The sequence below is a fragment of the Culex quinquefasciatus genome, chromosome 1 (assembly GCF_015732765.1).
Source record: "Culex quinquefasciatus strain JHB chromosome 1, VPISU_Cqui_1.0_pri_paternal, whole genome shotgun sequence".
Lineage (NCBI taxonomy): Eukaryota > Metazoa > Arthropoda > Insecta > Diptera > Culicidae > Culex > Culex quinquefasciatus.
The window spans coordinates 69,650,992-69,669,416 of NC_051861.1; the positions used below are offsets into that span (position 1 = coordinate 69,650,992).

Consider the following 18,425-nt stretch of genomic DNA (forward strand, 5'->3'; position numbering starts at 1 on the left):
TTCTATGAACCCACACGCGTATTGAGAGCACGTGAGCCTTTCGCATTGCATTTTCACAGAACTGACTACGCTAAACACGGGCCCATGAATAGAATGATGGAAACGTATAACAAATATAATAACATAATCGATTTCACAATGACAAAATCCACCATGAAAAAACAGTTCTACAATCAAAGATAGATATTCCCCCCTTGTAATTAGAAACTAAGCAACGATCATGTAGTCTACGTATTTATGTTTGACGAATAAATAAATAAAATATTTTAAATATTTTAATATTTAAACACCAATTCGAATCATGAGGTTATGTACACCCAACTGGCGGTCGCATGATTGTGATACATGGCGGCATGAAAGTATATCAGAATCTGCATGAAAACTGTCCTCATGCATTTTTTGCGATATAGGGGTATGACATTTTTGCCCGTTACCGACAATTATCGACATTACCGACAGCAGATTGATTGTATTGCAGAAAAAAATCTTAACAGAACGAGGATTGAACCATCAACTACTAGGTTGCTGATCCGACACGCTACCACCACGCCATGGACGCTTGTTGAATGGTGAGGGACAGAGCGCGAACATAATGTTCTCTCTAGAGTTTTGCTCGGGGACGCGCCAGCATTCTATGTGTTGGTGAGAACTGCAGATCGCTGACGTGTTTACACGCGGGCAAAAATGATCTATGGGCTTGCTGCAAAAAATGCAATAAAATATAACATTTTTTGCAGCAAATCCACTGTTGCAGATTTTGAGATATATTTTTCGTTTGGGTGTAATGTATCCTTTTAAACGCTACACAATCCTTTGAATCCACCTCGCTGGCTTTACCCTTTCAAAAGGGTACTTTCCTTGGCTGCAAACGATGCCAGTGCCGCCCTGCATTTAGAAACGGGCACTTCTTCGTGGACTTCACAGAAAAAAAAATGATGGTATTAGAGTTATCTAAGCCCGCTCTCACGCACACTTGCTATGTTTATTGTTTATTCTTCAAGCTTATGTAGACTAGGTACCGTAAACTGGGGTCAATCGGGACACATGGGGCGAATTGGGACAGCAGTTTTAACCATGTTGGAGCACAATATTTTGATTTTTCTGGTTGGTTTCGGATAGAACAGACTCAGGCCAACAAAATGTGTACATCCATTTCCAAATTTAAAAGCTTTAAGTGCGCTAAAAACTGCTGTCCCTATTCAGACTGTAGTCCCGATTCACCCCAGATTACGGTACTTACAATTTTCTTACATAAATACTAGATATTATTTCTATTGTATAGATTTTTTCGTAGTTCCGGTTTAGACATGTCGAAATGTATGTACTGTGAATTTTCATTATAAAAGCGCATCATTTGATTTAATGGCGAATTTTTTAAATATTTTGTCGTGTATGCAGTTATTTTAAAAAGTGGTGAATGTCTAAGAGTACGGCTTGGTTCATGAATACTATTGCGTATTTCCGGAAATATTGTACGATCAGTTCCTAGCTGGACTCGGTCGCTGGAAACGACCGGCGACTCAACGACCGACGAAATAGGCGGCGGGCCAGATGCGGGCATAAAAATGTCAAAATCTCTTCCCTCCTCACTTCGTCTCACCATCCAGCTGCAGCTTTGTTGACAAACAAACGGAGCACGCGGTCGCATGATGGCGGCATCGAGCCAGAATTAGGAGTGATCATGTGATAAAAAATGAAAGTTTTTTCAAGAAAAATAATATTATTCCGATCGAATAAAAAATTTGCGAGCATGTTCAAACAATTATTCCTGATGTCGGAGAAGTGATAAAAAAGCAAAATTTCAATCCATAATTTATCTATAAATTGAATTTTTTCACTCCATCTGGGAACCCCTAGGTCTATCCACGACCGTTTCCAATGACCGTGAGAAGATGCCAGAAAATCCAGCTAAAAAAAAATAATGCTGCTAACTGTATGCGTTGAGAAATAATGACGTTGATGAAAAAGAGCATGGCAAATTTACGACGTTCTTGTAATGATTGTATGTTTATGAGCATGCAGCGTGCTTCATACGATGGGAGAGGAAATGCAGTCCAGGTAAGTTTACGTAGTGCGTACAGTATGAATTGTGTTTGGAGAGATTTAATACGTGCTTGGTGTACGGGATAGTATGGATTCCAGACGATACTACGATACCGCCCTTTTCAAATGTTGCTCCAGATGTAGAGTAATTTAATATTATACGGGTCCTGGAAGTTGAATGCAAAGCGCTTTATAAAGCCTACTTTGTGCCTTGTTTATTATTGTGTTATAGTGTTCTACAAAAGTTAGTTGTGAGTCTAGGATGACACCTAGTACTACTTTGCATTTTTCTACTGGTTCCCGGTCACGAGAAATTCTAACAGAGCTTGTTCTGCTAGAATCCTGCTAGAATAGTTCTAGCAGGCCAGTCAGAATTTTGTAAGAATTTTGCCAGAATTTTCTGACAGAGCGAAATCTGTCAGAAATCTGTAAGAATTTAGTTAGAAGACTCTGACAGAGAAAAACCAGCGAAAATGACGTCATTTTCGCTGAACCGCTTGGCAATTCCCGACCACCATCTTGAAAGCGAACTTGTTCGCACAAGTTATGATTGGTCTTCTAATCGAAAAAGATGCCGTTCCTGTTTAGTTCCGGTGTCCTTCCTTTATCAATCCGTGCTGTGGTAAGAATTATATATATACAGGGGCGCCGACTCTGGGGGGGCACGGTACTTTTTGCCCCCCTTAAAATTAGGCAGGGGGGGCAGCCCATACATTGTGCCCCCCAGAAATTTTGGAAGAAAAATATTCTTATTTTAAATATTACAAAAAAATCACAGGAATAATTGAAAATAATATTTAAAACTGAATTGGAATTGGATAGAATTCTTGTAAGCAATCTGTAAAATAGTTCAAAAACATTTGTTGTTTTCTAAATCGACAACGTTTCATCTATACTACTGCGCTCTCTTATGCTAACTAGGAAGGAAAACCAGCAAGCTTAGTATACAAGAGCAAACTTACGCAAACTCTTGCCAAAACAATCATCAAGTTTTCAGACGCAACATTCTGCGATTTGCCATTGTAGATCAGGATTTAGCGAAAATGAACTGAAACACTTTTCAAAATGGTCATTTGATGACAGCTTTATATTAAAAAAATGCTGATAAATTCGATATTTCTTTGAGTAATTTTAGGTAATTTTTTTCTTGATTTCATTTTTAAAAATGCAATTTTTGGTAGTATCAAATTGTCATAATGCTTTTTTGATTTTATTAAAAACCGTATGTGTATCTTTTGGTTATTCTTAAATTCTAAAATTCTTAAATTCTTAAATTCTTAAATTCTTAAATTCTTAAATTCTTAAATTCTTAAATTCTTAAATTCTTAAATTCTTAAATTCTTAAATTCTTAAATTCTTAAATTCTTAAATTCTTAAATTCTTAAATTCTTAAATTCTTAAATTCTTAAATTCTTAAATTCTTAAATTCTTAAATTCTTAAATTCTTAAATTCTTAAATTCTTAAATTCTTAAATTCTTAAATTCTTAAATTCTTAAATTCTTAAATTCTTAAATTCTTAAATTCTTAACAAATAAATTGATGTTAAATTTTCGATTTTTTTGAACATTGATTGTAATTTCCAAATTTCTGATTTTTTAAATTTCTGAATTTCAACTTTTGATTTCTTAACATTTTTAAGCCATGAGTTTTTTTAACCCTAGGGTTTTTTAAAAAAAATAAAATTTTGGAATATTTATTTTTTTTCTGTTATTTTTTTCTAAATTGCAGATTTCAAAAAAATGTTGTTTTTTTAATGTGTATTTTCCAATTTCTAAAGTTCAAATTTTTTGCTTTTTACGTTTGTTTTCATCTTTAGAATATTTGTGTTGTTGAATTTTAAATACCTGATCATTTTTATTATTGACTGTTACTTCTGAAAAATAAGTGAGAATATGCCAATTAGAAGGAATTCGCCTTCCAAACATATAAAAAATTACCCCAATAAACATTCTCAATCACGTTTTAATAAATTATCTTTTTCAAGAAAAAAAATGGATTCCGGATGAAAAAACTCTTATCACATCGTAATATTCAAATTAGTAAAATTCGTGATATACAATAAACTTAAACATCAAATCGCCACTCTCACCTAACGATTTCGGAAAAAAACCGAGCCCCCCCAACATTATGGACTAGTCGGCGCCTCTGTATATATATATTATTATGTCTTGAAATTATTTCTTATTGCCCTTCTCACAGATACTGGAACCGTGTAACATCGGAGAACAGTCCGGATCTAGTCCGAAAACGACGACGATGTCAGCACTGTGGCCAAAAACATCGAGAACCGATGCCGACGGCGAGGAAAAAAGGGCCAGGTTCTTCGGACCAGATATGACGCAAGAAGCCTACTCCTCTGCAACAACAATCGGGACACGAAACACACGCCACAGGAACCATTTCCGGAAGAGCACTGCTGTCGTGGATTTTTTTTTGTATTTTGTTATGCAGTGAATAAGTTATACTTCATGTATAGAACAGTGTAAAGTGTAAATATTATCTTAAAATAAAGCTGCCTGAAGCATTGTTTCATACAGCTAGAATAGAAATGTCTAGCAATTCAAAATGACCCACTTTTTATTGATAATAATCAACCTTTAAAGTTCTAACACAATTCTAGCAGGATTCTAGCAGAAAATTTTGCCGTCTCATTCTAGCAAAATTCTAACAGAATTCTAGCAGGTTGGCCTGTCAGAATAGTTCTAGCAGCATCTAGCAGGATTCTTATAGAACCGGTTGATTTCGCCGGCTCCTGCTAGAATCGGTTATTGCAATTTGAATTCTCACAACGTTCTAGCAAGCTGATGGCATAGTTCTAGTAAGAATATTTTCGCTCTGGTAGAATTCTGTAAGAATCCTGTGAGAACGCCGTGACTGGGCAGAGGTGAAGTGAATTGATTCCGATAGCACATTTTGGAAGCGACCAATTGGGTACTAAAGCCCTATGCCAATTTTTATGTACAACGGTAAAAAACACGATTAAAAACCATTTCTGATCACTTTTTTTCATTTTAATGCAAAATTTTTTTTTGGCAAGACAACATTTTTTCGATGGATCAACTATAGTCCCTTGGAACGAGCTGTCAAGTAGGAGCTTTTCTGTCAAGAAGGACCGCGAGGTTAATTTTTAAAAATTGATTTAAAAATCCATTTTAAACTCTTTGTGGTCGTACAAAGGGTCATTGTACTCAGAAAAATAAGCTTTATCGCTGTAAACAATAATATCAGCAATCTATGCTTCGTTTTAGGACCCTATTTGTTCGCGCTTAGTCAAATATGACTTAAGCCATTCCAAAAAATCGGTTGTATTCCAATTTTCTGCAGTTTGAAGATTAATAATGGTATGTCGATTCTATCAAATGCCTTACTAAAGTCTGTGTAAATTGCTTCTACGAAATTGCGATTATGCATTGCATTCAGTGTAAAATTTACAAATTCTAAAAGGTTGGTGCTGGTAGAGCGGCCTTTAAAAAAGTCGTTCTGGTTTACATGTGATGCGGTTTTTTACTTGCTGAAAGATTTTTTCATTTATAATAGTTGAAGAAATAATTCCCCAAGTAACCACAAGCACTAAATTGAAGTATTAATTCAGTACTAAATCAGCACTGGAATGTTTTGAAGTAGTAAATAAGCTTTGCGATTGCTTCAAAGTACCAAAACTTTGCAGCATTATAACTGGTATTAAATCACCATTTACGACCTTGAAAATGTGCTTCAAAGCATTTGATGTTTATCAACAAAGTAACCCATCGATACGGGAAACATTTCAACCAGGCACGCTCTTATTGACTTTAATCCTTCTCCCGTCATACCGTTCCAATAAGCGTGCGGGCTAAGGCGCAGTTCCCCAAGTGAGGATCAGTTTTATTTTGGCATGGACTGGGTTCAATTCCCGCTGATTGAAGTGTTTTTTTGTTTGTTTTTTTTTTTGGGAAACTGCAGCCTGGAATGAAGCCAAATTTTTCAAAACATATTCCCATAGCACAAAGGACATTATCAAAGGTCTCTGATAAATTGAATGACTTTTCTCACAAGCAAAAAGCTGCTTTCCGGAACTGATACACTTTGTGAAATTTTGCCAACCGTGGACCTAGCACTCCTCGGAAAAGCAGTTCCCGTTAGCCGTTAGCCAGTGCTTGTCCCTTTTAACCCGTAATTAATTGTACTGCACTTGACTGGATGGCCGCAATTTGCTGAGTGATAATCGATAATTTCCGTCCAACGAAATGACAACGGAAACTCGAAACAGCAGAAAGAATGTCTTAATTAATGTTCGATGCATCCACCACATTGATTAAAACTTTCAAAACAAACACCCATTTCAGAATACATCAGTTGGCTGGCGCGCATCCTGGAGATCGACGAGAAAAATAAATGCAAGAATAACATCAAAGTGTCACACTCACACATGAAATGGAACAGGAAAAAAAAACAAAGGAGGCCCACCACCAAGTGTGAGTGGAGCAGCTGTTCTTTTTTCCCACAGCATTGACGTCGATAAAGCAGTTTGTTTTTGTTCGAGCTTTCGTCGAAGCGTTAAACCGGCATCACTGTGCGCCACTTGAAATATTTCTCAAGGGAAAAGTGCTGATTAAATGTTTTGAAGCATTATTTGCTGATATTAAATGCCAATATAATGCTGATTTAATGCTGCTATTTAGTGCTTCGCGGTTACTTGGGTCCGTTGTTTATGACGTTTTGTACTAACCAACATACCCAAGTAACCGCGAAGCACTAAATAGCAGCATTAAATCAGCATTATATTGGGCAGCGGCGTTGTGAAAAAAATCGTCGCCTTGCGCAGCGTTCTAGAATTTCGAGCTTGTTTTGGCGCGTTTTGTCATTGTAACGCGGAGTGAACTGCCCCTCGATCAAGCTACCGAGCTGTGTCGGGTTTGGGTCGTGACGAGATGGTGCGCATCTGGGTGCTGAAAAGACAGAATGCGTAACGTGATTTCCGAATGATCCCCACTGCTCCTCACTAACACAACTGCACTACAGCTGTAAACATAAACAAAGTAGAAGGCTTTGTTCAAGCCCAAGCGTGACATATTTTTTGCTGCAGAAGTAACTCTTTTAAAACATTTTGGATCTGATGATATTAAAGTTTACGCTGAAAAATAAAGTTCTTCGTGATTTTTTTTGTTCGTAAACTAAACAATGGGTGGCCAAATAGTCGTTTTTTGATTTCAACGTGATTAAAAATTACGTATGAAGTGGGGGAATTTTGTGAATCAGAAGAGCAACCGGATAGAAGTTACGAGATTATGGATATTTGATGCCCTCGACTTTTTTGACAAAATAAACTATAGATCTATTGCAATACTTGCCACTTCTTGACATCATTTGTCACACAGTAAGTTGGTTCCGCTTTGACAGTTCTAAATTGAGCCAGGTGCGCATAGAAAACCGGTATCATAGCAAACCGTTGTCGCACCCGTCAAAAGGTAAAGCTAAGAACAAGATTGTCCGTTCGACGCAGTGATGGACGCAGAACGCTGTGCCAGTTCGATTTTTCCAACAACTGTCAGTCGAACAATCTACAGGGGTTGCTTTGTTCAGTGGTCGATGACTGGCAGGCTATGATGACAGGCGCAAAATTTTGCGTTTGCGTCCAGGTCCAGGATTGTCCGTCAGGCCTGAACGCAAACGCAAAATTTTGCGCCTGTCATCATAGACTGCCAGTCATCGACCATTGAACAAAGCAACCGTCCTGCGTTCACCCCCAGATACGAGATTTTCTTACAGAATTGGTTCTGTAAGATTCCTGCTAGAATGATTCTAGCAGCCCTGTCTGAATTCTTTAAGAATTTTGCAAGAACTTTCTAACAGAAAATACTGCTCACTGATTGGCTGGCGGTTTACCGGTTCAAATCACACTTCAACAAGATTAATTTTCGCTCGTTTGTCTCAGTTTCGACCATTTTGAAAATCCGAGAACCGAGGACAATCTGGAGATCCCGTCGGAAATCAAAACTTAGCAGGCAGATTAAAACACACTATCGCAGGTAAACCATCACTCCCACAATTTCGGCATACATTGCGAATAGATTTGTTAGGCATTATGAAACGTAACCTACTTTTCCGCTCGTTGCAGGCATGGCTTTCGGTGACATCCAGACCCCGGATCTGGAGTCCGGATTCTCTTCTCGGCATCATTGATCGTGACATCGATTCGTTTCGCGACATATTTCCAACCTGGGTTACTCGGACAGATTGGGAAAGAAAAGCATGCAGTGTTCTGCCGAAGGATCAACAGCCGCCTCCATGGTGTATTAAAAAGTGATATGACTTGCATTATAGAGCAGAAAATGACTTGTAATTAACAGAGAAATAAATTTTGTTCGAAATGAAATTTTATGTTGCCCAAGATTTTTCCTAAATTTAATCAACAATAAAATTCCGACAAAATTCTAGCAGGATTCCAGCAGAAAATTTTGCCGTCTCATTCTAGCAACATTCTTACAGAATTCTAGCAGGATGGCCTGTCAGAAAAGTTCTAGCAGCATTCTTGCAGGGTTCTAACAGAACCGGTTACCTTAACCGGATTCTGCTAGAACCGGTTATTGCATTTGAGCTTGAATTCTGTGAGAATTCTTACATAGTTCTGGCAAGGTGATGGCAGCGTTCTAGCAAGAATAATTTTTCTCTGCAAGAATTCTGTAAGAATCCTGCGAGAACGCCGTGACTGGGCGGATCTTGCTTCGCTGATTAGTACGACGCAACATTTTACATTATTGTTGCTTCGCTATTAGAGACCTCATTTTACATATTTTTTACATCATTTTAGATATCTATCGAGAAATTAAAAGTGCAACATGGAGTTAAACTTTCTGTCAAGGTTCTGTGAAGTTTACCATGACAGTTGCGAAAGTTTAACTCCATGTTACCGGCTCACATCTCTCTTTTTAATTTCTCGGAAGAGTGACCGAAGACAAAGCAAAATTTGTGAGGGATAAGACGAGCTTTATCGAGACATTAAAAGTGCAACTTGGAGTTAAACTTTCTGTCAAGCTGCTGTGACGTTTTCTATGAGAGCTGCAAAAGTTTCACTCCATGTTACCGGCTCACATCTCTCTTTTTAATTTCTCGATAGTTTTTAGTATCGCACCTATTGTTTGATTTTGATACCGTCATCTGGGGTGAATCGGGACTACAGTCTGAATAGGGACAGCAGTGTTTAGAGTACAGTCATCCCTCATATTCGGAACAGTTTACAGATCGGCCAATGTTCAACATATCATAGCAAATCGATAATTGAACTTAATGATTCGCCTTTACCTTCATTTGAAAGCTTTCCTTCGAATGCTGTACCGAACAACTGCAAATTTTATCTTTTATATGAAGTTTTTGAAGAAAAACTTTGACCCTCGAAATTTACAAATTCGGAACACTTTTTTCTTACGGATGTAAACAAACTTTGGTTCTCTCCACGCGTACATTTTTTTTACAAAATAATGACTTCACGTACTGAAACCAACGAAATTCAATCTTAGTAATGTTTCATGAATGATCTGATAACTTTTTGTGTGAAAATATCAGTTTAATTCAGGTGTTCCACAATTGTGGGAGGCACAATAACATTCCACAATCATGGAACAGGCAATTTGGAGGCAGTGTTTTGCTGCTCGGAATAAAATCGTCTTGAAATGTAGTTTTTGTTTAAAAAGTACTACTTTTACTAGTGAAATAGTAAGAGAATGTCCAAATGAAGGTCCTAAAAATAGTAGGGCCGCCAGAAAAGATGCAATTGGCATGCTATTGACAAATTATCACAAAAGTGTTCCAAATTTGTGGGTGTTCCGAATATGTGGGATGACCGTACTTAAAGGTTTTAAATTTGGAAATGGATCCCAGACACGAGATTCTCTTACAGAATTGGTTCTGTTAGAATCCTGCTAGAATCATTCTAGCAGCCCTGTCAGAATTCTGTTAGAATTTTGTATGAATTTTCTTACAGGAAAAACTGCTCGCTGATTGGCTGGCCTTGTACCTGTTAAGTATCCCTCGTTTAGGTGGTCTAGATCAGAGTAGTTGTATCTTGAATCTCTTAAATTATATTGCAAGTGTGTTGCATTTCTAGTACCTAAGCACTTCCTGTAGACACCCTATATAAACCATTGTAATACTATTGTATAGCTCTTTCCCGATCCAGCAGTTGAAGAATAAAGTTCAAAGGTAAAAGTGAAACTAGTCTTTTAATCCGCACCAAAAAGACATTGGCGACGAAGGAAAATAGCAACGAGGTTGCTGGTAACGCGTGCAGTAGTCGAGTAAGTAAGTAGAGTAACGTCGGCGCGGCGGAACACGCGATGAAGCTGATTGGGACGCTGGAAAATTTCGTACCCAGTGCGGATTTCGACGACTACCTGGAGAGAGCCGAGAATTTCTTCGAGCTCAACTGCATTACGGATGACGAGTTTAAGCGGAAGCTGATCGTCCATTTTATTGGCTTGCCCGCGCTGAAGAAGCTGCAGCAGTTGCTGTACCCGAAAACCCACAAGCAGTCGACGTACAAGGAGGTTACCGACAAGCTAAAGTCGTACTTCAGTCCCCAGAAGAACCGGATCGCCCAGTCCGTGGAGTTCTTCAAGCGAAGCCAGCACGAGTACGAGAAGGTCGCGGATTTCGCGGTCGAGCTGCAAGCCCTGTCGAAACACTGTGTCTTTGAACAGTTCCTCGACGCAGCCCTGCGCGACAAATTCATCGCCGGCCTACGGAACGCCAAAATCCAGGCCGAGCTGATGAACAGCCCGGATAACACGAAGTTCGACGAAGCCGTCACGAAAGCCAAGAATCTGGAGCAGATTGAGGAGGACCAGCAGAAGATGAAGGCCAAGCAGCAGTACGCCAACCAAGTCAATGGCGGAAACTTCAACCGACGAAACCGTTCGCAGTCCCGGAAGCCAGAGCAGCCCGAGAAAGGCCAGCGCAGTAGTTCGCGAGGCAGACCCAGCTCGCGAGGAGGACCACGTGGCCGCAAGGAATACCGTTGCTACGCTTGCGGAAAGAAGGGCCACATGGCGCGATCATGCTGGAGCAACAAGACGAACGTGGTGAACCGCAGCGACGACGACAGCGTGGTCGACTCTGACGACGAGGTCAACCACGTGGTGAACGTTCCATTGTTCAAGAGGTTGTGACTAGACGGTAAGTGGCTGGAATTCGAGATCGACTCTGGGGCATCCTATACTATTATCTGTGTGAACGACTACCGAGAAAATTTTGCGCGCTTGAAGCTGCAGAAGTGTGAAGTGAGGTTAAGGGTTATTTCGGGCACGATGTTGAACATTGCGGGGTCAATACGAGTGAGAGTGAAGTGCGATGGCCGATCGTACACGATGACCTTGATCGTGATCGACGGGAAAAGTACGTTCCATCCGTTGCTCGGGCGAGACTGGTTAGATGTGCTGTACCCGGAGTGGAGGCAATTTTTTGAGAACGAGGTCGCAGAGGTCGATCAAAGTGAGGTTAAGTTGGACAGTACTCGCACCACGTTGCTTGGAAGAACCAATCGAGACTTTTGAAGCTAGTGTGGTTCTGAAGGAGGACGCCAGGCCGATCTTCTACCGGCCGTACGAAGTTCCGTTTGCCCTGAAGGAGAAAGTGTCCAGTGAGCTGGATAGGTTAGTGCGTGAGTAGATTTTGTTTCCGGTCAAGCACAGTGAGTGGGCATCGCCGATCGTGGTTGTGCCGAAAGCAGACGGTAGTGTACGGATCTGTATGGACTGCAAAGTGACCGTGAACAAGGCGATCTATACCGAACATTATCCTTTGCCTAACATAAGTGATGTTTTTGCGAACCTAAGTGGTTACCGGTACTTTGCAAAGATCGATCTGCAAGGGGCGTACATGCAGGTTAGAGTGTCGGAAGATTCTCAGAAGTATCTGGTGATCAACACGCACAAGGGACTTTTTGCCTACCAGAGATTACCCTTCGGGATCTCAAACGCGGCCTCCGCGTTCCAGTTTATCATGACTGAGGGTATTTTGAAAGGGGTAGAAGGAGTCCAGTGTTATCTAGACGACATTTTGTTGGGAAGGTTCAGTTCGTGTTTCAACAAGTTCAATTTTCACACGTTTTATTCTACCTCGACCATTTGAGCACGTTTTTTTCGGGAGCAACATCAACGTCGAAAACCTGCTTGGTTTAGTTTGTGGGACCAATCGGAAGCAGAATCGCAGAAGTCATGTTATGGCCAAATCGCTGTCACGGGGCTTCAAAAGTGGCCGCAAACGGGTGTCCGTCTGGGCAAACATCCCATGCACCGGCGGCCATTTTGTTATTTCGAGCTCCGATGACAATCTTAAAATCCCATCGGAACCGAGGTCGGAATCCTATGATTTGCTGGCAAATTACAAAATCCCTTCGCAGGTAAGCATCCACTCCGAAAATTGCGACACCTGTTACGAATTTCAATCATTATGGCGATGACCTCAACTTACTTCTCCGCATGTTTAACCGACCTTCTCTGGTTCTCTTTGTAGATGTGGCTCTGCGGTACTGGCGACAATCCGGCCTGGAACTGGGAGTTCCGATTCCTCATACTCGGCATCAAGGAAAAACCTTCTCAACTCGTGCAGATCGGATAACTGAACAAAACAGTTGTCTCGGAAGAACAACAGCTGCCTCAATGTTGGTATTGCAGGGAACCTGAGTGCAGTGCAATAATTTTGTAATACAAATAGAAATAAATTTCGTGTGAAACAAAACACAGCTTTTATTTTGCTGACATATTTTCAGCAATAAAATTATGACAAAATTCTAGCAGGATTCTCACAAAAATTTTAACCGAACATTTCTAGCAAAATTCTAGCAGCATTCTAGCAGAATAGCCTGTCAGATGGATCTAGCATAATTCTAGCAGGATTCTAACAAAACCGGTTGATTTCACCGGCTTCTGCCAGAACCGGTTATTGCATTTGAGCCAGAATTCTGTGAGAATGATGGCAGGAAACTTACAGAATGATGGCAAAATCTAGTAAACTCTGCTAGAATTCTGTAAGAATCCTGCTAGAATGCCGTGACTGGGATACAGTAGGTGTTTGGTAACCGGGCTGAGAACGTAGCCCAGTCACCGAATGCTATTCGCTAACTGGGCTGAACGAAAAATAACGAGGGGACTACCGATGCATAATATTTTTTTGGTGAAATATAAAAATAAAAGTTGCTCAAATTCAATGATTACTTTTCATATTTCCCTAATTGTGACTTGAAATTACATAAAAGTTTGAAAAAAGTTTTTTTTATTTGTTGAACATGATTTTTGCATCCATTAACCCCTCGGTGATTTCGGTTTGTTTTGGTTTTTTGACGTTTGTCTGTTTTTTAACTGGGCTACGGCCCAGTTATCGAGCGCCCAGTTAAAAAACGCCCAGTTACCGAACAACTACTGTATACACATTTTGTTGGTCTGAGTCTGTTCTATCCGAAACCAATCAGAAAAATCAAAATATTGTGCTCTAACATGGTTAAAACTGCTGTCCCAATTCGCCCCATGAGTCCCAATTCACCCCAGTTGACGGTACCCAAAATTTTAATAAATATCGAGAAATTAAAAAGAGAGATGTGAGCCGGTAACATGGAGTGAAACTTTCGCAGCTGTCATGGTAAACTTCACAGCAGCTCGACAGAAAGTTTAACTCCATGTTGCACTTTTAATTTCTCGATAGCTACACATGAAGAATTTTTTTAGTTTGTTTTGTGTTCAAATGAATTTAATTTGAACAAGTATCCATAATGCCCTGGAGATGGAGCCACACATGTGCCGTCGTTTCAGGGCTACCCAGTCACGAAATATTCTAGCAGAGCTGGTTCTGTCAGAATCCTGCTAGAACGGTGGAACATTTCTGCTAGAATGCTCTAAGAATATCCAGCTTTCTAAGAATTCTGCTAGAATCTTGCTAGAACGTCGTGACTGGGTACTTGCATGCAAAGATGGTTTCCGATGTTGATATATATCACACATTTATTTTATTCATTTATTTATTTCAGGGTGGCCACCAGATTTGGATTTTCAATTTCCCGGTTTTCTCCCGAGGCCAGAAGGAATTTTTCCATATAGTTTTAAATCAAATTACAATGTTTTGTTTTATAGATTGACGTTAGTATCGAAATTCTTTTGAACGCATACGCAACGTATACATTTGGTTCAATATTTTTATTTCTCAAGAAAGTTTTTAAATTGAGTACAAAAAGTAAGAAGCCGTTTTTAACAGTTTTTAGTCCAAATCCTTAATTTCCATAATGCTTGTGATTTTTCATCTCCATGCTCCACAATTTTTCTTAACTTAAAATCAATAAAAATCGTTTTGTATTAAATTTAAGAATTACATAAATTATTACTGGAAAGCAGGAAATAGCATTTACAATGTTGGGTATGAGTATGTGTAGACAAGATTTGCAAAAGACAACAACATTTTTACAAATACTCTGCAGTTTTCATTGAAAAAGCTTTTGTAAATTCAAGAAGAACGATTCTTCCAGAAAAAGAGTGCCATATACTTAAACAATCGGTACCTTAATTTTTTTGCTGATTCGATTTCTAGAAAAATGTAACTGTCCAAAAACCCCTCTGAGTTGGCCTGTACTTCAACCCCTCATCGCGACTCCCAGATCGCGCAAACATAAACATAATTCTCAATACATCCTTTGTATAAGCCGTGCCAAATTTATTGAAAAAGAAAAATAAACATGTTTGGATGTTTTGAAATTTTTGAGTAACACAGAATGGTTAAAAATCAATTGATCGTGCTGCGATTTTCTGAACAACACAACCGAAACAGTCAAAATTCAGTCAACCTTTTTTTACGGAATTTTCAGATGAGAATTAAATAAAACCGAACAAAAACTCAATTTTTGTGTTCTGTAATTCTGTAATTTCGGAATACATTCGTCCGGCTTCAGCTGAAGATTCATGCTGTCCCATGTTGCATGTTCCGAACATTATCCTTTGCCTAACATAAGTGATGTTTTTGCGAACCTAAGTGGTTACCGGTACTTTGCAAAGATCGATCTGCAAGGGGCGTACATGCAGGTTAGAGTGTCGGAAGATTCTCAGAAGTATCTGGTGATCAACACGCACAAGGGACTTTTTGCCTACCAGAGATTACCCTTCGGGATCTCAAACGCGGCCTCCGCGTTCCAGTTTATCATGACTGAGGGTATTTTGAAAGGGGTAGAAGGAGTCCAGTGTTATCTAGACGACATTTTGTTGGGAAGGTTCAGTTCGTGTTTCAACAAGTTCAATTTTCACACGTTTTATTCTACCTCGACCATTTGAGCACGTTTTTTTCGGGAGCAACATCAACGTCGAAAACCTGCTTGGTTTAGTTTGTGGGACCAATCGGAAGCAGAATCGCAGAAGTCATGTTATGGCCAAATCGCTGTCACGGGGCTTCAAAAGTGGCCGCAAACGGGTGTCCGTCTGGGCAAACATCCCATGCACCGGCGGCCATTTTGTTATTTCGAGCTCCGATGACAATCTTAAAATCCCATCGGAACCGAGGTCGGAATCCTATGATTTGCTGGCAAATTACAAAATCCCTTCGCAGGTAAGCATCCACTCCGAAAATTGCGACACCTGTTACGAATTTCAATCATTATGGCGATGACCTCAACTTACTTCTCCGCATGTTTAACCGACCTTCTCTGGTTCTCTTTGTAGATGTGGCTCTGCGGTACTGGCGACAATCCGGCCTGGAACTGGGAGTTCCGATTCCTCATACTCGGCATCAAGGAAAACCTTCTCAACTCGTGCAGATCGGATAACTGAACAAAACAGTTGTCTCGGAAGAACAACAGCTGCCTCAATGTTGGTATTGCAGGGAACCTGAGTGCAGTGCAATAATTTTGTAATACAAATAGAAATAAATTTCGTGTGAAACAAAACACAGCTTTTATTTTGCTGACATATTTTCAGCAATAAAATTATGACAAAATTCTAGCAGGATTCTCACAAAAATTTTAACCGAACATTTCTAGCAAAATTCTAGCAGCATTCTAGCAGAATAGCCTGTCAGATGGATCTAGCATAATTCTAGCAGGATTCTAACAAAACCGGTTGATTTCACCGGCTTCTGCCAGAACCGGTTATTGCATTTGAGCCAGAATTCTGTGAGAATGATGGCAGGAAACTTACAGAATGATGGCAAAAATCTAGTAAACTCTGCTAGAATTCTGTAAGAATCCTGCTAGAATGCCGTGACTGGGATACAGTAGGTGTTTGGTAACCGGGCTGAGAACGTAGCCCAGTCACCGAATGCTATTCGCTAACTGGGCTGAACGAAAAATAACGAGGGGACTACCGATGCATAATATTTTTTTGGTGAAATATAAAAATAAAAGTTGCTCAAATTCAATGATTACTTTTCATATTTCCCTAATTGTGACTTGAAATTACATAAAAGTTTGAAAAAAGTTTTTTTTATTTGTTGAACATGATTTTTGCATCCATTAACCCCTCGGTGATTTCGGTTTGTTTTGGTTTTTTGACGTTTGTCTGTTTTTTAACTGGGCTACGGCCCAGTTATCGAGCGCCCAGTTAAAAAACGCCCAGTTACCGAACAACTACTGTATACACATTTTGTTGGTCTGAGTCTGTTCTATCCGAAACCAATCAGAAAAATCAAAATATTGTGCTCTAACATGGTTAAAACTGCTGTCCCAATTCGCCCCATGAGTCCCAATTCACCCCAGTTGACGGTACCCAAAATTTTAATAAATATCGAGAAATTAAAAAGAGAGATGTGAGCCGGTAACATGGAGTGAAACTTTCGCAGCTGTCATGGTAAACTTCACAGCAGCTCGACAGAAAGTTTAACTCCATGTTGCACTTTTAATTTCTCGATAGCTACACATGAAGAATTTTTTTTTTAGTTTGTTTTGTGTTCAAATGAATTTAATTTGAACAAGTATCCATAATGCCCTGGAGATGGAGCCACACATGTGCCGTCGTTTCAGGGCTACCCAGTCACGAAATATTCTAGCAGAGCTGGTTCTGTCAGAATCCTGCTAGAACGGTGGAACATTTCTGCTAGAATGCTCTAAGAATATCCAGCTTTCTAAGAATTCTGCTAGAATCTTGCTAGAACGTCGTGACTGGGTACTTGCATGCAAAGATGGTTTCCGATGTTGATATATATCACACATTTATTTTATTCATTTATTTATTTCAGGGTGGCCACCAGATTTGGATTTTCAATTTCCCGGTTTTCTCCCGAGGCCAGAAGGAATTTTTCCATATAGTTTTAAATCAAATTACAATGTTTTGTTTTATAGATTGACGTTAGTATCGAAATTCTTTTTGAACGCATACGCAACGTATACATTTGGTTCAATATTTTTATTTCTCAAGAAAGTTTTTAAATTGAGTACAAAAAGTAAGAAGCCGTTTTTAACAGTTTTTAGTCCAAATCCTTAATTTCCATAATGCTTGTGATTTTTCATCTCCATGCTCCACAATTTTTCTTAACTTAAAATCAATAAAAAATCGTTTTGTATTAAATTTAAGAATTACATAAATTATTACTGGAAAGCAGGAAATAGCATTTACAATGTTGGGTATGAGTATGTGTAGACAAGATTTGCAAAAGACAACAACATTTTTACAAATACTCTGCAGTTTTCATTGAAAAAGCTTTTGTAAATTCAAGAAGAACGATTCTTCCAGAAAAAGAGTGCCATATACTTAAACAATCGGTACCTTAATTTTTTTGCTGATTCGATTTCTAGAAAAAATGTAACTGTCCAAAAAAACCCCTCTGAGTTGGCCTGTACTTCAACCCCTCATCGCGACTCCCAGATCGCGCAAACATAAACATAATTCTCAATACATCCTTTGTATAAGCCGTGCCAAATTTATTGAAAAAAGAAAAAATAAACATGTTTGGATGTTTTGAAATTTTTGAGTAACACAGAATGGTTAAAAATCAATTGATCGTGCTGCGATTTTCTGAACAACACAACCGAAACAGTCAAAATTCAGTCAACCTTTTTTTACGGAATTTTCAGATGAGAATTAAATAAAACCGAACAAAAACTCAATTTTTGTGTTCTGTAATTCTGTAATTTCGGAATACATTCGTCCGGCTTCAGCTGAAGATTCATGCTGTCCCATGTTGCATGTTCGAGTGTAGACCTACGGAAAACCTTGCCACGAGGAGAGGTGTGTGAACCGGTACACGAGCCACCTACGACATAATTCCTCGGGCGGCCCAGGTCAACTCGAAGTTACCCCAGGCACCCCAGTGCAGGACACATTGGGGGTAGAAAGCGGATAGAATTTTCAGTGCCAGACAATACAATAATTATGACAATATAGGTTCATATAATCCTTATTCCTTGATCTTACCTTTTGACACTATCAAACCTAGCAATATT

General features: G+C 39.3%; 1 protein-coding gene and 1 long non-coding RNA gene across 3 annotated transcripts; both read left to right on the plus strand.

Annotated features, from left to right (window-relative positions):
• The first annotated feature begins 7,773 nt into the window (after positions 1-7,773).
• Positions 7,774-8,399, plus strand: LOC119767043. The gene is made up of 2 exons (XR_005277287.1): positions 7,774-8,052; positions 8,142-8,399. It is a non-coding gene; the product is annotated as an uncharacterized LOC119767043 (long non-coding RNA).
• Positions 8,400-9,974: 1,575 nt separating this feature from the next.
• On the plus strand, positions 9,975-12,752 carry LOC119767014. Of its 2 annotated transcripts, XM_038254234.1 has the most exons (3): positions 9,975-12,419; positions 12,533-12,545; positions 12,651-12,662. In XM_038254234.1, exon 1 carries the CDS (start codon positions 10,357-10,359, stop codon positions 11,185-11,187), a length of 831 nt encoding a protein of 276 aa, XP_038110162.1. In that variant the 5' UTR covers positions 9,975-10,356; the 3' UTR covers positions 11,188-12,419; positions 12,533-12,545; positions 12,651-12,662. The 2 variants fall into 2 exon arrangements, with proteins under 2 accessions (XP_038110162.1, XP_038110156.1); XM_038254228.1 differs by having other exon boundaries at positions 12,533-12,752.
• Positions 12,753-18,425: the final 5,673 nt, after the last annotated feature.